Source organism: Miscanthus floridulus, chromosome 13, assembly GCF_019320115.1.
Source record: "Miscanthus floridulus cultivar M001 chromosome 13, ASM1932011v1, whole genome shotgun sequence".
NCBI classification, from domain to species: domain Eukaryota; kingdom Viridiplantae; phylum Streptophyta; class Magnoliopsida; order Poales; family Poaceae; genus Miscanthus; species Miscanthus floridulus.
Genome location: NC_089592.1, coordinates 8180268 through 8206479, shown reverse-complemented (window position 1 = coordinate 8206479; position 26212 = coordinate 8180268). Strand labels below are relative to the sequence as shown.

The 26212-nt window shown below is 46.7% G+C and overlaps 1 protein-coding gene and 1 pseudogene across 1 annotated transcript; both read left to right on the top strand.

Annotated features, from left to right (window-relative positions):
• Window positions 1-21107: 21107 nt before the first annotated feature.
• Window positions 21108-21695, top strand: LOC136501527 (uncharacterized). The gene has a single exon (XM_066497052.1). The coding sequence runs from the start codon at window positions 21108-21110 to the stop codon at window positions 21693-21695; it is 588 nt and encodes a 195-aa protein (XP_066353149.1).
• LOC136499381 (uncharacterized) lies at window positions 21696-23374 on the top strand (annotated as a pseudogene).
• Window positions 23375-26212: the final 2838 nt, after the last annotated feature.

Here is a 26212-nt window from a genome sequence, read left to right as displayed (position 1 = left end):
TGAAACTAACGAGGTCGGATTGTCAGATTGATGAGAGAGGAACTTAGCTGATACTTCACGGTTGCTGTGGAAATTTCTAAAATTGTTTTTGACATTTAAAAGTACATGATGCACAGACCAGAGATTATTGTTTCTCAAGAGTATGGTTGAAATCTAATACACACGCATGTTCAACTAGAGTCGACATATTGTACCACAGTGAACAAAACTAAATGAGCCACGTGCATTTTGCTCAAGTGCGAAGTGCTGGATGCCATGTTTTAATGAAAACATTAATTACTATTAGACATCAGATTAATGAATATAATTCACTCGAATTTACACCAGAGCTTTTGCTCAGCCATCTTAACGTCGGGTTAAGCTGCACCCGCCCTTTGTGCTATATGATAAAAAAAACACTTTCGTAGTGGTCAACCGAGTTGTTGGATGCCATGTTGTACTAGCTAATCAAATTATTTAGTTACTTGTTGGAGCATTTGCGATCAGATTGATAATTATTACTACTAGAATGTATAACACTTTCGTAGTGGTCAGCCGAGTTGTTGGATGCCATGTTGTACAAGCTAATCAAACTATTTAGTTACTTCTAGGAGTATTTGCGATCAGATTAATAATTACTACTAGAATTTACACCCGTCGATCGCCCTGCTTTCGCTCGGCTATCTTCAGTCTTCGCGTTGGGTTTAGCTGAACCCGGCCTTTCATTCGACCATCTTCGCCACGTCGGGTTAAGCTCCACCCGCCCTTCACGTCGGCCGGGTTAAGCTCCACCCGTCCCGGTATACACATACACACATATATATAGCACGTATCTCGCTGGTCAGGTCGTACCTGGCTTCCCTCGCAGTCTTTTTACACTCACAGTCACACCGCTTACTAGCTAGCTGATCAGGTCATAAGTAGAGCGCAGCAACAATGGCGTGGTTCCCGGCTAATCTGATCCGCTTGATTACCGCCGCCATCCACGACGCGTCCAAGCTGCCGGCCGCGCTGGTGTCCTGCGGCATCTTCCTGATCGCGTCAGCCCTCGGGCTCATCGTCTCCAAGAGCCCGGGCGCTGTCCTCGTCACCTGGCACGGCAGCGCCGCCGCCTACACCTACTACGCCGTCCTGGTCGGCTCGACGGCGCTCGGCCTCGCGGGAGCCTTGTTCGGGTTGTTGGTGGTGCCACGCGACCTGCAACGCTGGAACCTGACGGCCAAGGTCTTGCTGTCCGTTTCGCTGGTGCCTCTCGCCGTTGTGCTGGCTATTTGGGCGGGCCTGACCGCCTGAGGCTTTAGGCCTGGCCCTGTCTGATACGAGTTTCGATTCTGGCCTGGCCTGCACACCGCACGGGCCGACAATTCGACCGTGGTTGGTATGTTTTCAGTTGATTGTTTTTCTACTTATTTGATTTTTTTGAAACTTTTCTATTTATTTGATTTGAAAAGCTGTGGTAGGAGAAAGTGCGGTCTGTATGAGTTTTTTTTTATAAAAAAAAGTATGGTCTGTTAGTTAAGCTGGCCGTGGCCTGCTACTGTATGTTAAGACAAATCCTCATGCTTATGGGCCTGAATGGGTGAACTAATTCTGGCCCTACGTGGCCCAAGTCGGGGTGAAGCCTGTAACGGCTCCTTCATGTATCGCTAGAGAGAAGGAGAGGAACTCGAACCTGGCTTTCATCTTGACTGTACCCAGAGGGTGACGGCGGAGAGAACTCGGCGAGTCGCCGGAGTTGTAAACCAATTCCACTATCTAATAGAGCTATCGTAGTACGGTAACATCTGGTATCATATCCGTGATCCTGGCGCCTCACCACCACCTCAATGAGGCAACAGCTGATGATGACTCAAGTGGAGCAATTCGGGCAGATTCTGGCTCTGTTGAGCGAGAATTCCATCCTTATGTTTTATTATAAAAAAACATGATTTACAACAGGATTACGTTACTGTCGCAACCCATGGTATATCCAAATTTAGCTGATATACATGGCTCACAAAACAAATTGACAATGATGGACTAAAACGAATAATAGACTACTCACGAAGCAAACTGGCAATGAGTTATGATCAAAATTTGCACTAACCAAAGCAACCCATGGCCATTGTTACGCTACATATATATAATACTGAAGTACGGAGCGTTTTTCGTCAATCATCTTCATGCCTCACGAGTTAAAGTAGCATGTCTAGACATGACGTGAAGTTTGATCCAAAGATAAATTTGAACAACGTGCATCCATGAGCTGCATCGAGTTTCGTTCCAAGACTAATTGAAACGCACGATGGAATGTTGAATAATAGAACCCTGCAAGTTATGTAAACCATCGTGCAACAAGCTATATGTCCAGTTGCAACGTACGGGTATGTTTGCTAGTAAAACATTAATTACTATATTGCGATCAGATTACTGCTACTAGAATTTACTTAGCTTGAGCACAATTACATGGACTAGTCCTGGGTTATATTATTAGGCCCATTCTTCCCCACTCATTCGATGATTCGAACATTGGGCTTGCGGTGACTAGGTCCCCTCGCGGCCCAGCTTCCATAGCTTCAGCCTGGGCACATGTAGCCTACTGTTCGTCCCGGTGGGGTATGACCGGTGACGATAGTCACGACACTACCTTCCTTGTGCCACCAGGACGTGCGGCTGCGAGGGTAATTGCAGCTGCAGCTATCCAAGTGGTTCGACCGGGTACTTGTGCCGGTTTTGGGATCAGCCTTGAACACTTTGTCACAGTGGTTACAAATGGCATACATCCCTCTGTAAGGATCCTTCCTGTTGGACCCGGCCGTCCGCATTAGTGGTAGCGACCTTGGCATGTACCTTGGTCATGTGTTCCCATACGTGTGATTTCTTGGGACCATCATCAGTAGTTCTGGGGCGTTTCGAAGACAGTCACTACCGGATTCAGGAACTTTGTCAAGTGTCAGGGGCACTCGGTGAAGCCCCAAAAATACTCCGCAAAGGGTTTGCCGCGACACTCGGCAAACCCTTTTACGACAAACGCTAGTTTGCTGAGTGTTTTTTGTCGTGCACTCGGCAAAGATGTTGCCGAGTGTCCAAAAAACACTCGGCAAACATTTTCGGCAAAAAAAAAAACAATTGCCACCACGGCTGCCACCGGCCGCCGCCCACCACGGCCGCCGCCTCCTCCAGCGCCCAGATCCGCCACCACGCCGCCGCCAGCACACCCACGCCCAGATCAGCGCTGCTGCCCCTGCACGCGGCCAGGAGCGGCCACATCGCCCGCCCTGGATCCACCGCCGGAGGACGAGACCGCCCTGGATCCGCTGTCGGAGACCGCGTGTGGCAGAACCACCTAATCTAATGCCTCACAGGAGTGCTCGTGTTCCATTAGACACTAAGCACCCAAGGGAGAACACCAAATTACTCGGTTCCGTCGGGCACACCCCAGGGGAGAACCCGAAAATCCACATTTTTACATCAGGATCATAGATGAGAGAATAAAGCTTATATCATTCTTAACCATTTCTTACATCACTTTACATGTACATCAGAGTATAACATTTATTATTATAACAACGGAATGTAATCCTATTATCATAGAGATAAATAATTTAATTGAACAGCGGAATATAAACATGTGATCAGAATTACAGTGGAAATAAATATCTAATCATGACATGATGAAGTATTGATATATAAACTATGACAACAGATTATGAAACTTTAATTTATAAAAGCATTTGGTGAGAGTTATAAATAATAACTACGATCGCAGTGTAAATAAAATTCTCTCTGAGCCCACCAGGAGGAATCCATACACAAGAGTCAGCTCAAGCCTCCACCTGTCACCTGCAACAGGGAAAATAAAACCCTGAGTACTCAATTGTACTCAGCAAGACTTACCCGACAGGAAAAAAGAAAAGACTCCAATGATATGCAAGGCTATCTGGCTTGTGGGTTTATTGTATTTGCAGGAAGCATTACTAAGCGTGCGTCCTTATATTTTATTTTTATTAATAGCCGCATTAGTTCATTAACTAACCATTCTATGTAAGCACCTGTGCTACTTTCAAGCAGGTGGTAAGCAATCAGATTTCCTTTTCTTCCATCTTTCATCTTTCAGTTCTTACTACGATGCTAAACCGCAGACAAGCCGTACCGGATCGCCCGGCGATTCGTGAATTAATGCCCCCAGCTGGGTACCCCGAAAACACACGCCTTGCTTGTACCAAAGGCACAAGTAGGACCAACCCATCACCCTCCTGTCCTGGGTGTCCAGGTCCCCGTCCAAACTGGGACTCCAAGCCCCCGTCTCTGAGTCCCGGACTCAGTGCGGTACAAGGACCTCCTCCACCAAAACAAAACCCTGACAGTCGGTCCGGAAAGAGCCGGATCCACGACAAGAGAGTAACAAGTCTTCCAAGCGCCCATACACAAGTATGTGCTCAGGATAATAAGTCTGTGACTTGCCTAGAGCCATATGCAACGATCGGTCCTTAACCGTCCAGACAGGGAAAGCAGTGTAACCAAGCTATGCCCCGCGTCCACGGCGACACAACCTCTTACACCCACCAATACCCAAACCATATCCCTGCCCGGTCACCATTTTCCTTTCCACCATTTTTATATTCCAAGTGATAATGATATAGTAACATATTTCCTATATCTCGCGAGTGACAGGCAATCACTCGACTTCTACCGGAGTCCTATAGCATAGCAATCTACACGATCCTATCCTACTAGTAAGACTCGTAGGATAAAGATATATATATGCAAGTGAGTTTCATTCAACTCCTTAAAACTTAATGTACAAATATAATTTAAACTGCAGAAAAGTAGGGGTTATGCACCGGGGCTTACCTGGGTAAGATATATATTAAAAAGTTAGTATCTTCATCTTTAGATCATCCACCATCATCTGAATAGAAAGCCCATTACATCATCTCCTGGAGAGAATACCATTACACCATCTTCGAATTCCCAATCATCCTTCAATTGATCCGTTGATCCATCATCGTACCTATATGATATGCATTGATGCAAATGCATAGATGTAAATAATCAACGACAGCCGAAATGCTTAGAAATCTGATTACGTCTCACAAGCTAACGATATAGTTCTAACGCGTTAGTCTACGTATCCATGTTGTCGAATAAGGCATCATTTCCCAACAATTATTTTAGTTATATAAACCAAGGTTGTTTCTTTATTCTATTATATCAATTTAATCTTTATTCGCAATAGGACATCATTATCTATTTAGCAAACTAATTATTTTGAAGCTACAAAATTACAGTGAGTACTTAATATTGCTAGGAGTCTACTGTACAAATTTCAGATCCAACACTATTACCAATTAACCATAACAATTCGTACAAGTTTATATTTTTATAATGTTAAGTATCTTAAATTAATTATATAGCTCCCAAAAATATTATCAAACTTTATGAATAAAATCTACTAACAGGTAGCTCATGATTGTAAGAACTCAACAAAACTGGTTTCACTATTTTTGGATCCCTATACTATTTTATATTGATTTTACAATTTTATTCCCGAGACTAAATTAGCAATCGCTTAGAACTAAAGGGCCAGCAACCATAAAAAATCGGCCCAGTGGCCCAAGTGCGTCAGGCGCGGCCCAACGCGTGTGGCACCAGGCCGGGCGAGGCACGCGCGGCCCAGCGCGGCACAAACGGTGGCCCAAGCGCGGGCAGCGGCGCGGACGGCCCAGCGAGGGTGGGGCGTAAACAGCGGCCCAGCGCATGGACGGTGGCCATCGACCGGCCCAGCTGCGTGGTAAGACGCAGCGGCCCAGGCGGCAGCGGACCAAAGCTGGCGCGAGCCGTGGCCCAACAGAGCACCCGTCTTTCCTAACAGGCCTCATCAATAGGTCAGCGTGGCTCACACTCCCTGTGTGGCCTTTCAAGGCTGCCACCCAATGCAGTGTCCACGGCCCAACAGGACGTTCAGGTATTCCTAATGTATTCTGGGATTTATTTTTCTACAAGAAAATGACTCTATAAAGGGTGTGACGCAGGGATGACATCATCAAGCTAGCAAGAGCAAAGACACGCACAGCCGGCTGCCTGCTTGCTTGCGCGAGCGTGGTGTCGCGCCGCTCATGGTGCGTCTGCGCGTGCGTGCGAGGAGGAGGCGCTGGGGTGATGGAGGGATGTGGGTGCCCACCTTAGGCTGTGCTATGCAGGAGAGGAGATGGAGGTGGCGCGGTGGTGGTCGCCGGCGAACAGAGCACGGATGGGGAATCAATAACGCCGGTGGCGGAGGTGAAGCGAGGCGGCATGGGGAAGTGCCAGCGGCACCGGCCGCAGTGGGGCAGCACGGTGAGGTGGAGCGGCGCGTGGCTCAAGGCAAGCAGCCACGGCGAGGCGCGATGATGGTGCGGACACCGGGGCAGAGCACGGTAGGCGCGTGCTGCGGGGCAGCAGACCAGCGCGGCCGGGGGCGCGACGTGCGCTCGCTAGGGAGGCAGAGCGACGATGGCAGAGCACCGGAACGGCCGTGGGGAATGCGTGCACGCGCGCACATGCGACAGCGGCAGGAGGCGCGACAACGGCGTTGGCCGGTCGAAGTGCGGGTCACGGTGGCTCGACGAGGGCAGGCCCTCCAGCACCGGCGGACCCGGCGCGGACGAATGGTGGGGTGCTGTGGCTCCAACGCGGAACCAAGGAAGCCCGCACGCTAGAGATGCACCAAGGCGGCAGCGGGGCGCGGGAGGGGGCAGCGCCATGGCTACGATCCTGCGTGGCCGTGAGGACCCGCGCGCGCTCGCACGCACACGTGACGGGCCGAGCAACGGTGAACGCGGCCTTGATTCGGTCCTCGGCGTGGTCGTCCGCGGGAGGCGCGACAAGGCAAGGCGGTGCCGTGGTGGACGAGCGACGCCGACAAGGGTGGTGCAGCAGCGGCTCGGAGGTGGAGCTAGGAGCCGTGCGCGGGCTCGGGCCGGGCGACGACACATCAGTCAGTGCTTGGTTAGCATTGAAAGGCGCTGGGGAGCGGTGGAAGATGGCTTTCTCTTTATTATTGTTGACTCGTCGCGGCAGCACGGTCAGTGGGCCGCAGAGCCGTGCACGACGTGGACGGCATCACTCTGCAGTGATGGTGTAGGCGAGCCATAGCGCGGTGGTCGGTCATCAAGCAAGGCAGCGAGCACAGAGCAGTGCATGGATGGGACGATTCAACCTGGCGGGACGCGCCGACAGACAATGGCGTTGCGATCGGGACAAAAGCGCGATGAGACAACGGAGGTAGACCGCAGCAGTTTGGAGATGAATTGACCTGCACGGCATGGTCGCGTTAACTTAAAGGCACTGAGCTGAGCGACGTCCACAAGAAGCAGAGATAGGGAGCAGCAGCATGTGCGGCTTGGCACAACGTGGCCCGAATCGACGTCTACGCGCGAGGGAGGGGGACAAGGCAGTACGGCACCACGCGATCGGCGGTGGCATGCCTGAGCGAGCACGCCTGAGCACATGGCCCGGTCGGTTAGCATGGACAGCGCCAAAAGATGCATGCGCGTGGTCAAGTGCAACAGCACCGCGACAGGCAACGCGACGACGTCGAGAACAGGGCGAGGTAGGCAGTCCGTGTAGCACAGGACGAGCTCTATACGTAAACGTAAATATGCCACTAGACCAAAGCTTTTTAACTAAGCGTGCTTATCAAAATAAACACGGGAGTGTATATATATATATCATTTGATTTATTAATGGATTTTATTTTATTTATAAAAGTTGCTTCTCATGCTTAATCTAACTAAACAAACCGTTCGCTAGAATCGTCGTCGGACCTTCCTAAATATTTCTACGCACTGCGTAATTTATCTTGAGCGTTTATTTGAGTCTACAAAACTAAGTCACACAGGATTCGCTTATCGCATCAAGTACCTAAATAAAAATTCCGAGAAACTCGTTTTGAAAATTTTACTTAGGCCTAAATCGCGGTGCTAAACAAGCTCGTAACACCAGGGGTGTTACACCGCGCCTGCCCTAGATCCGCCACCGGAGACCGCGTCCGCCCTGGATCCGCCACTGGAGGATGCGCCCACCATGGATCCGCCACCGGGGGCGCGTCCGCCCTGGATCCGCCGCCGGGGGTGTGCCCGCCCTGGATCCACCACCAGAGGACGAGCCCAGCCTAGCCCCGCCGCTGGAGGGCGCACCCGCCATGGATCCGGCCGCCCTTCACCGGATCCATCCGCCGAGGGGCGCGTCCGCCATGGATCCAGCTGGATCTGGGGTGACGGAGAGGGGCTGCACCCGCCACGCTGCTGCCGGAGGAGAGCCGCGCCCGCCGCACTGGAGAACCGAGCGAGGAAGAGGGAGAGGAAGAAGGAGAGGGCGGCGGCGCTGCACGGGGAGGGGAGGAGCCGCGTTGCCGGAGAGGGAGGAGGGCGGGGCCGCACCGGAGGGAGGGCGCTGGAGGAGGAGGAGGAGGAGGTAGAGGGGAGCTGGGAGGGGAGGGAGGGAGGGGCGCGGCGGCGATGTGTGGTCTGCGGGGGTGAACGAGGCGGAGGGGGGTGTGCGGCTTTTATTTCTAGGAAAAAAAAGATTTTTGCCGAGTGTTGCAGATCTAGTACTCGGCAAAGATTTTTTTTATTTTTTTTCTTCTCCTTCATTTCCAGAAAAAATATTTTATATTTCTTTGCCGAGTGTCATAGATCTAGCACTCGGTAAAGATTTTTTTTTCCTTCTCTTTCTTTTCCAGAAAAAATATTTTATATTTCTTTGCTGAGTGTCGTAGATCTAGCACTCGGCAAAGCCTTTTTTTATTTTTTCCCTTCTCCTTCTTTTCTAGAAAAAATATTTTATTTCTTTGCCGAGTGTTTTTTTACACTCGGCAAACCTTCCCTTTGCCGAGTGTTTTCTTTTTTACACTCGGCAAACTATCGATGCGGGACCCACGGGATACCCCTCAAGGAAGGGAGAAGATCTAGTCTAACTAGGATTCTTTCCATGTAATCTTAGTAGTAGTATTATTCTGTAATCCTACTAGAAACTCTCATTGTAAACTGACTAGGACTCTGGCCTCCTGACTATATAAAGGAGGGCGGGGTTCCTGGAGAGACACTGGATAATTAATCCAACGCAAAGGCTAACGTCAACTGGACGTAGTGCTATTACTCGATCAGGGTCGAGGGCCCGAACCAGGATAAATCGACTGTCTCTTGCGTTTACCGTCGAGTTCTGCGTACGCTGAAGCCCGAACAAACTACCCCGGGTACCCCCGTGGCAGGCTATCGGTGGTGAAACATCGACAGCTGGCGCGCCAGGTAGGGGCTTTTGGCGAATTTACATCCGAGAGCTCGATGGACCTCGACAATATGATCTTCTTGATGGGATCAACCTTCATCTTTGGGTCATGGATCTACGAGGCAGGCGATGATGGAAGGCTCCAAAGCCGTCTCCTTGAAGATTCAGACCACCATGAAGACCTTTCTATGTCGGCGACTACGACAGATCAACTCGCCGAAAGATTCGCGCAGCTCGTGATGTCCGATCCAACTCAGATTTCACGGCTTTGCGCATCCGACTCAAACTCAGGCTTTGCATCCGAGATGGAGTCTTACCCGAGGTCTTTTGAGAAACCAGGTTCTTTTCCGGCAGGGTTCCAAAACATGGCCTCGGCCTATCAAAGATTCAACTCAAAAAACATTCAGAGTTCTCTTGAGAGTAGTCCGAGTTCTTTTCCGGTGGGGCTCCAGAGCGCGGCCTCGGCCTATCGAGAATACAACTCGGAGTACACTCAGAGTCCTTTCAAGAAGTCGGGCCCTTTTCCGTTCAGACTCCACAACATGGCAAAATCTTATCAGGCACGGCCTGAAGGATCCCTTGATCCGGTGCTTAGAATGCCACTGAAAGGAGCTCAGGAAGGTCTCATACTAACTATAACATCTCAAGACTGCATCATCCACTGGCCAGGTTTTGTTCCTAAGGATAGCGGTAACCGACTAGTCGGCACGACGACAACAACAATTCTACCCTACCAAGAAGGAGACTCGATCTGCGACCTTGAAGCCTCTACTAAAGTTATCAACAACTCTGATAGTGTGGAAACCGACGCCGATAACAGAATAATTCACACACAAGAAGCATTCATGGTTCGCCGTCCTCGATCACCATTGGTCCCCCCAGAAGCACCCGACATCAGGTCATCAGATGAATTTGAGTCCAACATATCACCCTTTACCCAGGGGCATGATGGCGAGACCGAGAATCAGAAGCAAGCCAGAGAAAGAAGAAACAAATTGAAACAAGGATGCCAACGCCGTGCTAGGCAGTGCAAGGAAGCTTGGATCAGATATGAGTCGGATCTGGACGAGTACAATAGAAGAAAATCAGAACAAGAAGTCAAAGAAAGATGCGCGGCGAATACACCCTACAATAGGATCCGAGAAGCACTAGATGAACTCGGAGCGACCTCACATCCTAGTGAAAAATAGGAACAGCTCTGAGACTTTCTTCAGTCAGCAGCCCTAAGGACGCACGATGGAAGGACCCGCTCAAGACTACCTGCCAGGTCAACATCTCATAGGCAGGAAGATCAAAATCAAAGGAAGTCCACTTTCGAGAGACTTGGACCAAGTGGAAGTCACAACAGAGAAAGTAGAAGGGACCACAGTCAAAACTACCGAGTCGAACAACCAAGAAAGATCAGAAGCAAAGCACCTATTTAGACAGCCCCGTAGAACTACTCTCACCAAAACAACAGTTGGCTAGAAGGAGGTGCTGAATCTGAGTACAGAGAAGCCAGAACGCACGATAGATTTCCCTGTTTTGAAAACCGACTTGCTTCAATACGACTACCTCACAAGTTCAAGCCGTCCAACCACTCTAAATATGATGGCAAGACCAAACCAAGGCAGTGGCTTAGGATTTACTCACAATCGATTGAACTAGCCAGAGGAGACGATGATATCAAGACCTTGTTTTTTCCAATGGCCCTCAAAACCATGCCCCTCCAATGGTTCGACAAATTGAATCCAGGGTCAATCAGAAATTGGGAGGACTTGCAAAGAGTTTTTTGTGAAAATTTCGTGGGTATCATTACGCACCCCATCACCCACGTAAAATTAAAAGGACTCAAGCAGAAAGGGGGCGAAAGTCTCAGAAATTACTATCGACGATTTGGCGAACTACGTGCTCAAGTACATGACATCACCGAACGAGAAGTAATCGAAGCTTTCTCTCACGGAATCATGGCTAGGTGGCAATTTTAGGACTTCTGCAAAGAAAACCTGAGAAATAATGAAGAATTCAGACGCACAGTAGAAAAGATGATTACTGCAGAGGAGAAGACACGAGAAAGGTTCCTGGATAGAAACAACCGAGACAACCCGGACAAGCAAAATCATCGAAACATCAGACATCAGGAAATGAAACGTGGTCCAGACAACACCGTAGTGGTGGCTGACAAATCAAGGAAGTTTTCCAAAACTAGAAGGTATGACGACATTGAAAACATGCATTGCATCTGGCACCCTAAAGGAAATCACACCATCGGAAATTGCTACACCTTCAATGATCGATACACGAGAAAGGATAGTAAGGGAAACACTAAAGAAGACAATCAGAAAAAAGATGAAGACAACCACGAAGACAAGGGATTCCAAAAATCCAGGGGGATAGTAGCAGTGATCTTCGCCGGGGCCCCAGATTCCAGAAGCAAACATCAAGAAAAGCTAGCTCTACGAACTATCATGGCAGCAGAACCGGCTACTCCAAGATATCTCAATTGGTCACAGTATCCAATCCAGTTTTCAAGAGAAGACCAATGGACTAGCGTAGGAAACGCAGGCCATTACCCACTGGTTCTAAATCCAACTATCGCCGGTATGACTGTCACAAAAGTACTAATCGATGGGGGAGCCGGACTCAACATCATTTTTTCAGAAACGCTAAGGAAGATGGGACTACAACTCGCCGGGATGATTACACCAACGAGCACCCCTTTTTATGGCATAGTACCCGGCAAGGCAGCCATGCCACTTGGACAAATCACTCTACCGATTACTTTTGGAACTCCCTCAAACTACCATATAGAGTTCATCAAGTTTGAAGTTGCAGACTTCGATTTATCATATCACACAATCCTTGGGCGCCCAGCACTAGCAAAATTCATGGCGATACCGCATTACCCGTACCTATTGCTTAAGATGCCAGGGCCTAACGGTGTCCTTTCCCTTCGAAGTGATTTGAAGCGCGCTTTTGACTGCGACGTTCCGGCAATCCAAATTGCAGCCAAAGCACAAGCCGCCAAAGGTAGAAAAGAAATAGCCACTATCGCCGCAGAAATGAGCCCAGAAGAACTAGAGATACCAGCTAAAAAGCCCAGCATCCTCGCAACACCAAAAGAAGCCGACGTCAAGCAAATCGACATGGGCACCGGTGATCCATCCAAAACGGCAACCATCAGCGCCCACCTCTCGGCAAAATAGGAACTCGTGCTCACCAACTTTCTTCAGGACAACAAAGATATCTTCGCTTGGAAGCTGGCCGACATGCCAGGTGTCACAAGAGAGTTGGCTGAGCATAGAATCGATATCAACAAAGGCTCCAAGCCTGTGAAGCAATAGCTACGACGATTCTCACCCAACAAGAAGGCAATAATTAAAAAAGAAATCACAAAGCTAATGGCAGCCGGATTCATTAGAGAAATCCTTCATCCAGATTGGCTAGCAAACCCAGTTCTAGTACAAAAAAAGAATATGGACGAGTGGTGCATGTGCGTCGACTACACAGATCTCAATAAACACTGCCCGAAAGATCCATTTGGGCTACCATGCATTGATCAGATAGTTGATTCAACAGCAGGATCTGCCCTATTATCCTTTTCTTGATTGCTATTCAGGATATCACCAGATCGCATTAAAGGAACAAGACCAGAGCAAGACATCTTTCATCACTCCGTTCGGTGCCTACTGCTACAAGACCATGTCATTTGGACTCAAGAATGCTGGTGTCACTTACCAAAGAGATTTCCAAACGTGCCTTGGTGAACAGATCGGCGAAAACATAGAGGCATACGTGGATGACGTAGTAGTAAAAACAAAGAACCTGGACACACTAATTGAAGACTTAAAGCAAACCTTCAAAAACCTAAAAAGGTGGAGGTGGAAATTGAACCCAAACAAGTGTGTATTCGGAGTTCCTTCAGGACAACTACTCGGATTCTTGGTCAGTCATCGTGGAATCGAAGCCAGCGCCAAGCAAATTTCAAGCCATAACAGAGATGGGCCCTCCTCGAAGTGTCAAAGATGTGCAGAAACTAACAGGCTGCATGGCGGCCCTCAATCGTTTCATATCAAGACTCGGCGAAAAAGGGTTACCTTTCTTTAAACTACTAAAGAAGACAGACAAGTTCGAGTGGACAGAAGAAGCCAATGAAGCTTTCAAAAGACTTAAGGCATACCTCACCTCCTCGCCCATTCTCACAACTCCAAAGAAATACGAAGACATGATGCTGTACATTGCGGCAACTTCTACTATGATAAGCACAACGATAGTCGTAGAAAGAGAAGAAGAAGGGCGCATATATAAAGTACAATCCCCGTATACTACATTAGCGAAGTACTGTCAGAATCAAAAATCAGGTACCCACATGTGCAAAAACTACTATACGCCCTCCTGATCACTTCACGCAAGCTTCGCCACTATTTTGAAAGCCACAAGATTACCGTGGTAACAGATTTCCCACTCAGAGACATCCTACACAATAGAGATGCAACAGGGCACATATCTAAGTGGGCAGTTGAACTTGGTGCTCTCAATATCGATTTCACCCCATGGAAGGTAATTAAATCTCAAGCCCTTGCCGATTTTGTTGCCGAGTGGACAGAAATTCAACAACCTATGTCAAATACCATCCTAGAACATTGGAAGATGTACTTTGATGGATCACTCAAGCTAGGCGGAGCCGGTGCAGGCGTTCTCTTCATTTCTCCAGACGGAAAACAACTCAACTATGTCCTTCAGATATTATGGCAAGCTACAAACAATGAAGCAGAATACGAAGCCCTCATCCATGGGCTTTGAGTGGCAATTACCCTAGGAATCAAACGATTACTCATATACGGCGATTCGGCAGTAGTCATCAACCAAGTCAACAAAGATTGGGACTGCACCAAAGAAAACATGGGTGCTTACTGTGCTGAAATACGAAAACTCGAAAAACATTTTCAAGGATTAGAAATTCTACATGTCCTACGCGATTCTAATATTGCAGCAGACGTCCTCGCCAAGCTCGGATCGGACAGGGCGAAGGTCCCACCTGGCGTATTCATAGAGGAGTTATTAGCTCCCTCTATCAAACAACCCGGTGAGATAACCCCTGAACTCCCAGCTAAAGGCACCCAGATTTTGGTAATCACCACCTCATGGACCCAGGTTTTTATTGATTATATCAAAGAGAATAAGTTACCAGCAGATAAAGAGGAGGCTACCCGAGTTGTTCGCAGAAGCAAGAACTACGTCCTAGTAGGGGACAAGCTCTATAGAAGAGCCGCATCATCAGGAGTACTCCTAAAATGTGTCTCATTTGAAAAAGGCAAAGAGATCTTAGATGAAATACACTCAGGTTGCTGTGGAAATCATGTCGCTTCAAGAACACTAGTCGGCAAAGCATTCCGCATTGGATTCTACTGGCCAACCGCTTTGAAAGACGCAGAAGAACTCGTCAGAAAATGCAAAGGTTGTCAAATGTTCGCAAGACAAGCTCATGTACCAGCTCACAATCTCATCTGCATCCCACCCGCTTGGCCTTTCTCCTGCTGGGGGCTGGATCAAGTAGGACCTCTCAAGAAAGCAAAGGGCGGTTTTGAGTACATCTTTGTAGCAATTGACAAGTTCACCAAGTGGATTGAATACAAACCACTCGCAAAATACAGCGCAGCCAAAGCAGTCGAGTTCATCCAAGACATTATGTACCGCTTCGACATGCCCAATCGAATCATCACAGATTTGGGTTCTCCATTCACAACTACAGAATTCCAAAGTTGGGCACATGATTGCGGCTTCGGCATAGATTACGCATCAGTCGCACATCCAGAGGCCAACGGATAGGTAGAAAGGGCTAATGGACTCATACTAGCCGGATTAAAACCAAGATTGTATGAAGAACTAGTGGACTATAGATCCAAATGGATTGAAGAATTACCCAAAGTAGTATGGGAGCTACGAACTCAAATAAGCAGAGCCACCGGATACTCACCTTTCTTCCTAGTTTACGGATTAGAAGCCATACTACCTGCCGACTTGATATGGACGTCACCAAGGATAGAACAATATGACGAAGGAGAAGCAGAACACACCTGAAGATTAGAACTCGACAGTACAGAAGAAGTCAGAGTAAACGCTACCCTTCAATCAGCCAGATACCTCCAAGGTTTAAGACGCCACTACAACAAGAATACCCAGCCTCGATCACTCCAAATCGGAGACCTAGTACTAAGAAGAATACAAAAAACTGACGGACGCCATAAACTACTCAGTCCATGGGAAGGTCCTTTTATTGTCACAAAAGTCACCGGACCAGGCACGTACAAGTTGATAACTGAAGATGGAAAAGAAGACAACAATACATGGCACATCAGCCAACTAAGAAGATTCTACGCATGAAAACAACTCAAGGAAGAATATATATACAAACCACAAGAGATCAATGTTCATGATCAATAAAGATGGTGTTCCTCGACAACATATGTCTTATTATGGCTTTCCCCGAGTTGTTTTCACTAAGCATACCGGCCGAGAGCAAAAGAGCTGAAAAGATATTTGAGCCCGCCGATGAGGGTAGCTAATAAGCTAACACCCGAACCAAAAAGGAAAATGGCCGAAACTATGCCCGAGCATACCGACCATGAACAAAAAAGTTGAAAAGATGCTTGAGCCTGCCGATGAGGGTAGCTGATAAGCCAACACCCGAACCGATCTTAAGATGTTTTTACAACCAGGGAAAGAGCCAGATGCTGGCCACATCTCGAGTTAAGCAAAAAAGCTAAAAAGAAGAAGCTGAAGATACTTGAGATCGCTGGTCCTAAGTCTTTCCAGTACTAACAAGAATAAAAAGTTTGTCAACACAACGATCTACATATATCGAGTTGTTTACACGAGTTCTTTCTGAATAAAAGAACCCGGATATATGCTCGGGGGCTGCAACAGGAGAGGTTTTCAGTTCTTTGAACAACTCAGATTCAAGACCCTCCAACTCTTTGTTCCAAATAGCAAGAGGCTCGGGGGCTACACTCAGTGAGTGCACTTTTTCTTCAAAAAAGCGCACATCACTCAGAAGACTTCTTCAAAACAGGAGTTTTCAAACAACATAAGATTCAAGACCCTCCAACTTTTTGTTCCAAATAGCAAGAGGCTCGGGGGCTACACTCAGTGAGTGCACTTTTTTCTTCGAAAAAGCGCATGTCACCAAGAAGACTTCTTCAAGACAGACCACTTTAAGGCCTCATGACAAAAAGAACCCGGACCGAGCTATATCCAAGTTCTTTTTGATAAAGAACCCGGGTATATGCTCGGGAGCCCTTCGACAAAGAATCAGAGCAATTTCAAGACAAGACCCTCCAGCTCCTTGTTCCAAATAGCAAGAGGCTCGGGGGCTACACCCAGATGGGAGTATTTTTTCTTCAAAAAAAAAGTACACACCACCCAAAGATCTCACGAAGCGCTACACGGTTTCGCTCAAGAAAGCACTCGGACGATGCTTGTTCCTACTCGGCAAGACCTGAAGGAACAAGACGATGCTTCCAGAGCTCAACCATGAAGTGCTCGGGGGCTTGTCGATGCGGGACCCACGGGATACCCCTCAAGGAAGGGAGAAGATCTAGTCTAACTAGGATTCTTTCCATGTAATCTTAGTAGTAGTAGTATTCTGTAATCCTACTAGGAACTCTCATTGTAAACCGACAAGGACGCTTGCCTCCTGACTATATAAAGGAGGGCGGGGTTCCTGGAGAGACACTGGACAATTAATCCAACGCAAAGGCTAACGTCGACTGGACGTAGGGCTATTACTCGATCACGGTCGAGGGCCCGAACCAGGATAAATCGACTGTCTCTTGCGTTTACCGTCGAGTTCCGCATACGCCGAAGCCCGAACAAACTGCCCCGGGTACCCCAATGGCAGGCTATCGGTGGTGAAACATCGACACAAACCTGCTCTTTGCCGAGTGTTTTTTTTGCCGAGTGTTTTTAACGCAGCACTCGGCAAATCACCTATTTGCCGAGTGTCCGAGGAAATACACTCGGCAAACATAAAAACACTCGGCAAATTTGAGGATTCCGGTAGTGAGTGATGGTTTATCGTCTTGGAATACAGCGCGCAGTGAGATCTCCTGCAAGGGAGAGAGCAAATACGATAAATCACATAGGAGTACTACCTAGTAACTTTTTTATACTCCCTTCGTCCTTGATTGATAATCATATTTTAAATAAGAAAAAAAATCAACTCATACAAACTTTAACGAACAGCTGTTACATGGAGTTTAAACCTAGGCGCCGGAGGTGCTACTCAGGACTCAGGAGTCATAACCACTAGGCTATGAACTATTTCGTAATTAGCAAATAACAATATATAGTAAGAGAAACTTACGGTTAAAAACTATTTTATTAGATTTTTAATGATGAAAATACGCTTATTAGTTCAGAAGAGTGAGGATGGATAGGTTAGTACTCCGTACCGCGGGTACGAGCTTAGTGCCATCCTCGGACGGCAAGAGCGGGGTGTACTCGTGAGCGCGCCACTTGCCGACGGTGCCGCTGCCATCGTGGAGCTCCTGCGTCTTCTTAAGACCGATGTAGCCTTGTTGTCCCGGCAGGAGCTGCGACGGCTATGGACGCATCCCTGCCATGCCTTTCTCCTTCCCGCACCCCTGCCGCGTCTTCCTGTCTTTGGAGTCGGGGTTGAATCTGACGATCGAGCATGGTGTCTCCGTTGAGATGATGTCGCCGTGTTCCGGCGGTGGGAATGGGAATCCGCACCACTGCACGCGATGTACCAAGTCGCAGGATTCACCGTACGACATGCTGCATGCAGTACAGCACGAAGTAGGTCAAGTAGGACCCTACCCTAGAGTGGAAATTATGTTTTTGTTTGAGGTCCTGCTCGACGGCGCTCTTGAACGAATAAATCCGCCGCTGGATTTTCTCGCGGTGGTCTCCTCCTCCTCCTCCTACATGGTTGGAGCCCGGCTGAAGCTGTGCAGCTGGAGCACAGCAAGGGACAGCAGCGTCTCCCCGTGGCCATCCCACTGGGACCGGAGCGGCGGCGGCGTTGACTTGGGGCATATAGGCATCTGTACAGCTACTGCAAGGGCGGTCATCTTCGGGAGCCGGAGCCGGAGCCTCCACCAGAGCTTCTCATCGGGCGCCGTCAAACTCAAGGGGTCCACTTCCCAGAGGAGGCGCTAGCTGCTTGACGTCGCTTTTCCATGAATCGAACCGCCGTTGAGCATCCTCGCTCCTCATCCAGGTGCTGGATCTCCGTCGTACCTGCCGTAGCACAACAAGGGGCAGCGTGAGCGTGTCCGCACCCCGCTCCCACATGCACCGGGCCTGCGGCGTCGTTGTCGTTGATGATCCCAGAGAAGTCAATTTGAGGTGATTCTGGAGGGGGCAGCGAAAAATATCCAAAATCACCAAAGGTGCAAACGGAGCCAAGGGTTTCGAGGTCCATGGCTCTATTTGGTGGTATTTGAGCGGCTGTACATGCTGGAGCCTTGGGCAAATCTTGGGTGGAGTGGGGAATCGATGGGGGAAAGGAACAAAGTTCATCTCCATCTCCATCTCCATCTCCATGGGGAGGCATCTTATTGAGGCGTAGATAGCTAGCTTATGTGGATCAGCTGTGGAGGGAGCTTTGAACTACGAATTGTGCTCAAAGCTGGGAAGGGAAGGTTTGCTGTGGTGGAGGTGGAGAGGTAGACACCATGAGGCCGGATCCTCCTCACCTGACTTGGGGGGTGAGGTTCGGCGGGGCTCGCCACCGTAAGGCCTCCTTTGGAGACCCAATCCATGGGGGTTTCCCCGCCTTTTCCCTAGGCCAGGCCCCACGCGGATTTCGGCCACGGGGAGAAGCCCCCTTGCATTTGGAAGCCCATCACCTGGGAGAGGGCGACCCGAGCCCCGTACTTTCCACGGGGTGGCTCGTCCAGCACCCAGGGGTCCGGGCGGCTCTTCCCCGACCCGAGCGAGGGCGACAAAGAGGAAGCACCGCTGCCGCTGTCCTCCCGCCACCGCCACCGCCGTCGTCGCCCCCATCGCCGCCACCACCACCGAGCTCGCCGCCCCGCCCGCCGCCGCCGAGCTCGCACCCCGCCGGCTTCTTCCTTATCTCCGTCGCCGGCCTCGCGACTGCCACCACCACCGTCCGAGCTTAAAGATCTACTCCAGGTTAGCTCCAAGAACCCGTCCAAGTTCCTCACCTAGATCTAATTCGTATTGAAGTGTGCACGATGGATGCACTAGCCAGATCCAAAGCGCAATACCATTTAAATTGCATACTATTTCTGGATCATCGTTTCTACGTGCAATCTGCAGTTAATAACGAGTAGACGAGGCTAGGCTAGCTAGACTCAAAGTGGAGCTGGATCTGAATCTATTAAATTATCCTAGAAAAATCAAGGATCTGCCATTTTTTGCCATAATGTACTGGTTGACCAGTGAATGAATGTTGTTCTATTTATTGCTGTAATACCAAGAGATTTACCTATAGTTAAAATTAGATATTTGCTTGTCATCTTAGTTTGCTTCATCTACAATTCTCAGTTGACAGATTGTTTTCAGGGTGAAGACAAGAAGTGACCCAGCAAGTTCCACTTCCTTGCTTAGCAGCTTAGGTACTTTTGTTTGTCTCTGTTACTGATTCCTCTCCCTTGTTCATTTGAGCTGTGATTCCATGAATTTGCTGCTTTGGTTATATGTTTCAATTTTGGTAATATTTGGACGACATCTGTTAATATTTGTCAACAAAGCAGAGGATCTGGTAATATTTTGATGACATCTGTGAATTATGGTTTAAAGAAAAACATTGGCATAGACCTGCTGCTAGTTGCTAGAAAGCATAATGCACTCATACACCAGTCTTGAGTGTATAAAAAATATATTGTTTAGGATTGTATTTGTATTTTGATGTTGCACAAAGCAAAACAGTTAATTGTTAGATTATGTTTGGTGAGTTGCAAAGGCCTAGTAAGTATTTTTTTAAAGATAAATTGTGACATTCTTTAGTTGCCCAAAATATATCTTGATATCTAGCTAGATAGGTTTCTAAATAGTTGAGTGAGAGCTAAAATAGAAGACTGCATGCAGTTTTCTAATCCTACTAGGAGTATGTAGTAGATGCCGGATCCATCTCAATTAGCTATTTGCTGTGGAAGAGAGATGCATTTCCTGTTACATTTTGGAATTAGCAGTATTCTCTTTTTTTCTGTAAACTTCTGTATCGGAGGTGACAAACAAATATGAAAAATAAATCCTGGTTACTAACTTACTATACTTACTGAGTTGGACTAACCTAGCCAAGACCTTACATATTTGCCCCATTTAATTAACTGGAGTAAGATCAGCCTAGATCCTGAACCTTAGGAGTTGACTGAGTAATAGGTTCTTGCAAATCTCGTTTCGATCTACTTGAAAATTGTATTGCAGTTCAGAGAACTCTTCTGTTATGCTTGGCAGTTCAGGGAACTCTTCTTTTATGTATTGCAGTTCATAGAACTCTTCTTTTATGTTTGGCACATCAGTTATAATTCTTGTTTTAGTTATATTATATCCTATTTAATAATATTATCCCTATATCATAGATAATGGGTTCTTGGGAGGAGGATGTTAGGCAGTTCATGTTTGATATAATTCCAACATTGACTCATAGATTCATCAAGCTTCCAAATCCAAACCAAACACATGCCAAGATTTTATCAAACCCTCGGTTCATGCCGTTCTTCCAGGTTAGTCATATAGGTTGCTTGCCCTTGTATCATTCCAAACACACTATTCCAACAATCTTAAGTTCCTTTTTACGTGCAGAACTGCATTGCGCCATCGATGGGACACATATCCCTATTACTATCAATGAAGATAAGGCCCCTCCTTTTAGAAACAGAAAAGGGACATTGTCCTAGAATGTTATGTTCGCTTGTGACTTTGATCTCAAATTCACTTTCATCTCTTGTGGGTGGGAAGGATCTGCGTCTGATGTAGGAGTCCTATGTTCTGCTCTTACGAAGGGGTTTCATGTACCACCAGGGAAATTCTACCTTGTAGATGGCGGATATGCTAACACTCCATCATTCATAGCACCGTACCGAGGAGTTAGGTACCACCTTGGTGAGTTTAGAAGGCGTGGATCATCGCAGAGAAATGAGTATGCAAACTATAAGGAGTTGTTTAATCATCGTCATGCACAACTTCGGAATCATATTGAAAGGGCATTTGGGGTGTTGAAAAAACGGTTTCCAATTCTGAAAGTGGGAACACACTATCCAATTGAGACTCAGATCAAGATTCCTGCAGTAGCAGCGGTATTTCACAATATAATTAGAGGGCACAATGGGCAAGATAGTTGGCTAGATCAACAACCACAATATATCAATCCAACCACTTTTGTTGATATGCCGGAGGGGGATAACAGTTATCCAAGTGAGATAGAATCGAGTGATGGCAACACATTGCGAGATCAAATCGCGCAAGGCATGTGGGCTGCCTATAATAATTAGATGGTAATTTGGAGCATTGTTCATCATTTTCAGCATTTTACCTTACATTTATATTTCTAGACTTTTAGATTATATTTATCTTTCACCATTTTTAAGCATTGTTAACATCCCAGGGTACAAGGGCTGCATGGAGCTACACGTATGAGAAAGGGTTGGTGGACATAATGAAAGAGCATGTCAATGTCCCAATGTACAAGGCACAAAATGGCTGGACATCAGATGGTTGGAGAAATATCGCTAAACAGTTCAATGAAACCTTCCCTTTAGCTCATTTTAGAATACAACAAATGCAAGAGAAGGATAAGGAGTTGAAAGGAAACTATAGGACAGTTAGAGATGCCAGAAAAGAGAGTGGTGTTGGTTGGAATGAGACATTAAGCATGATAATTGCCGAACCAAAGAAATGGGAAGACCTAATTGAGGTTAGTCACTTTCTGTCTATTATATAGTACTGTGTTTTCACTATTTTAAGAAGCTAACCAAAATGTTGCTTTGTTGCATTTAATAGAAGAATCCCAAAGTCAGTAAGTTCCAAAAGAAGCCACTTCCTCTTTATGAACACCTGGCATCATTGTATGCAGGTAATTTTCCTTTGTTTGCTCAGTTCTGTAACAAGTTGTTTTAGACTGAAGTTTTGGTCCATTTTTAGACTGGTTGTTTCATGAGCTAGTTGCATTGTAAATCTTCTGAGCCAGCCGTATTGTAAATCTTTTCAGCACAATTTTGTCTAAAAGAACAACTATGCTTATTTGGTGGTCTGAGTTCAGGGAACCACAATTTTGTCTATCATGATGGCCTTACCATTTGTTTGCTATGTTTCTTAAATGAACATGTGCCTATGGTCCTGAATAACTTTGATTAATACCTAAGAGTGAATTTCTGGTGTGTATTAATAGGAAGTATAGCCACTGGAGATTTGAATTTTACATCAACCGAGCCTCCTAACATGACGGCACGACCTTCAATTGAAAGAAGTCACTCTGAGCAAAGTACACAGAACACGGCTGCTGGCTTGCTCTGATTCTGTTGGCATCAATTTTGGTATAAATCCTTTTTCTCAAATTGAGAGCCCAGAAGTGCAATCTGTACCATCCTATCTTAATCTAGAGGAGCAAGGAAGTGGTAGTGGAAAAAAACGCAAGCAAAGTCAAGTGGCAGCTAAACTCGGCGAATTCATAGATATTAGAAAGTTCCAGATGGAGAAAAATGAGGAAAAACTAGATGAGAAGAAGAAAAAATAAGATGAATATTCTGTAGAAAAGTGCATTGCTATTGTGGAAAGCATGGAAGACCTAACTAATGTGCAGAAGGCAGATGCTAATGAACTCTTTCAATCTGAGATGAATCGATAAATATTTATGATGACCAAAAATCCAACTGTTCAACTAATTTGGCTAAAGAAAAAAAATTCACAGGTATGTTTGCTTGTCTTAGTTTTCTCCTCTTCTTCTAGCATTACATCATGTTTACTGAACCTGTATACTAAGATTTAACTTGAAAGGAGCTAAGACAGTTTCATAGTTAGAAGATGACCTGGTGTAGTGTTAGAAAATGACTAGGTGTTCCACTTCTACAGAGTTCCAATTTTTTTTGTAAAGAGTCTAAGATCTAAATATGTTTCTGTCTTTGTATGTGTATCCTAAACATTGAGGTATGCTGTTATGGTGCAGGGAAATTAGAGATGGAGTCAGCCAACACCAAAAAAGGAGGACAATACTGGGTCAACATTGTATTCATAGCTCATTTATTTTGATGAACATGTTAATTACGTATTGTGATGGCACATGATGTATCTCCTTAATAAACTTGTTAGTTTGTCTGATGCTCTGTTTGAGTTGGCTTCAGAAGTAATACTATGTTGAAACCTATTTGAGTTGGCTTCAGGAGGACAATACTGCATTGTGCTGATGCTCTCATTATTCAGCCCCGTTCGCTTCGCTGAAAAGCCAAAGCTGAAAGTACTTTTTGCTGATTTGTTGTGAGAGAAAAACATTATTCCTTCGCTGAAACTATACGGCTCGTAAGAGAAGCGAATAGGGCCAAAAACCGAAGAACGTCATGTTGAAACCTATGTTCAGAGCGAAATTTTGTATGGAGTACTGAGTTTTTGGCTACTTATTTAAGTGCTAATGATGCGCCTAGCTCAAACAGTTAGGTGACCCAGCGGCACTCCTCAGGTCCTGGGTTCGACTCCCCGTGGGAGCGAATTTCAGGCTAAGGTTAAAAAATCCCCTCGTCCATCCCCATAACCAAAGCACTGGGGGGCACCGGTCCAATTCTCACTTGGGCGACGGAAAGCCACCGTGTAAGGGTGGGGGCGGGGGTTCGGAGGTTTTCTCGGCCGGATGAGAAGGTCCTTCTTCTTATTTGTAATGCTGCGGGGCAGTCTTAACCCCCGGTCGAGTTTTTTTTTATACAGAGCATGTAATTATTTTCTAAATTAACTGATTTTTATCTTTCTTACGTTCTTTGAATTTTTCATTTTTTCTTGATTTTGGCATTTTTCTATGTGTATTTTTTTAAGTCCATGGCGATGCATTATTAGCCTTCTATCACCAGATAGTAGAAACACACTGTATATCGATGCTTTATCCCCTCTGTCTTTTGGTTGCACAATATAATATCTTCCCTGGGATCAAATAGCAGCAACGTGGTGATCTCCCCTGCCCTGCTTCCAAACAGCACCAGGGGACAGGGTTCACCTCCCCTGGCGTGGAGTGGGATGTGACTAGGGATGAAAATGGTCGGAAATGGTCGAAAAATCTCTCAACCGTTTTCTACTTCTACATTTGAATACGAAAACAAAAACGAAAGCGGTAAAGGCGGACCCGAAAACGAACACGAACTTACGGAATATCAAAAATTTCGAAAACGAACTAATTCGAGCGAAATTATGTCGTACACGGTCGGTATACGAAAAATCAATACGGAATATTGACCCGTAGGACCAAGTGCATAACAATTAACAAGTACATAATAATTAACAAGTCCTACAACTTTCTTAAAAAGTATCTCCATTCGACACGATGTAAGGAAGATATGATTTTTTCAAGGCAACAAGCGCTTGTACGTGATTAATATATCACTAACTTTGTTTAAGTTTTTTGAACATCTTCAAGACATCAAATGAAAAAACTAAGGACTAAAAAGTTATAGATCTCGTCGAGAGCTACAATTTTCATATAAAAATCATCTTCATTCGAGATCGTATGAAAAAGATATAATTTTTCTAAAGTTGGACTTGTAGTGGGCCAAATTTGGTTTAAACCGAATTTCAAAACCGAATTTCGAATTCGGAATATTCCGAATTAAAAGTAGAAAACGGTCGAAAAAATATCTAAACCGTTTTCGTTCCGATTTCGAATTTGGTGGTCCGAATTTCGAACCGAATTCGAATTTATCCGGAAATACGAATTCGATCGGATTAAATATAGAAAACGATGCGGTTCGGTACGCGATATTTCCGTACCGTTTTCATCCTTAGATGTGACTGTCCACAAAAATCCCCCTAGGCGCTGCTGTTCCCTGGGTTGAGCTGCCCCGTGCTCCCAAAGAAGCCTAATTGCGTGCCAACGTCGGCGCCACTGCCACAAGATAAGTTTCTTCTTCTTCTTCTCTTATACAAAATTAAACAGAAATACTCTAAGGGCTCCTTTGGATAGGGCATCCCCGCGGGGATCCCGGACTCATCCGCGGGTGGCGAGAGGCCCGTATCGCTGCTCACCGTCGTGATCCACGGCACCATTTGGAAACCTCGTGGGTCAAAATAAGCCCGTGCCTTTTCCACCCCAACCCCGTCAATCCGCGCGGCTCAGAATAAACGCCTCCGAAGTCGTGTTGTTTCTTCCCGGTCGGTCGTCGCTCCCTCCTCGCTCGCTACTCCCGTCCCGTGTCGCGTCGCCCAGGAAAGCATGGCGGCTAGGGTTTGAGCGCCGCCATCTCCATCCCTTGAGCCAGCCGTCGTCGCCCCATGCCCTCGTCCTGTCGCCGCCGCCGCAACTCTGGATCCTGCTCCGACTTTGATCCGGGCGCACTTCCTGGATCGTTTCTAGTCTCGTCGCGCCGTCGCCGCCGCCATCTCCGTCTGCACCTGCTACGTCCCCGACCAACCGTGTCATGCGTGGTCTCCTAGGCGCAGGTTGGACGCCTCATCCTGATTATCTTTGTGTGTTTCTTCTTAGATCTGCTCGTCTTTAGTCTTCACTTCTTAGAATCAAATCGAATGGATGAACTGGGTCGTGGTTCTTGGGCATGGCTGCTACTTTCAATTGAATCGCATTCTAGCTTTTTCTGCCTCATGAGTTCGAGAAATTAATGCTGCTACCTGTGATCTAGTTTTAGTTTTCGGTTCAGAGAGAAAAATATAAAGTACTAATCACGTACTTATTTTTCAGGTAGAGAAATTCATACTGCTAGCTGTGATCGCTTGAAATTAATACCTCTACCTGTGATCTCGTGTGGCAGAGATCACAGGAAATTATTTTTTTCTCGAGCAGGCTTCACAAGAAATTAATTTG

Excerpts from the sequence above, each read along its gene's own strand:
- LOC136501527 (XM_066497052.1), top strand. The coding sequence starts at position 21,108 with ATGTTCGCTTGTGACTTTGATCTCAAATTCACTTTCATCTCTTGTGGG.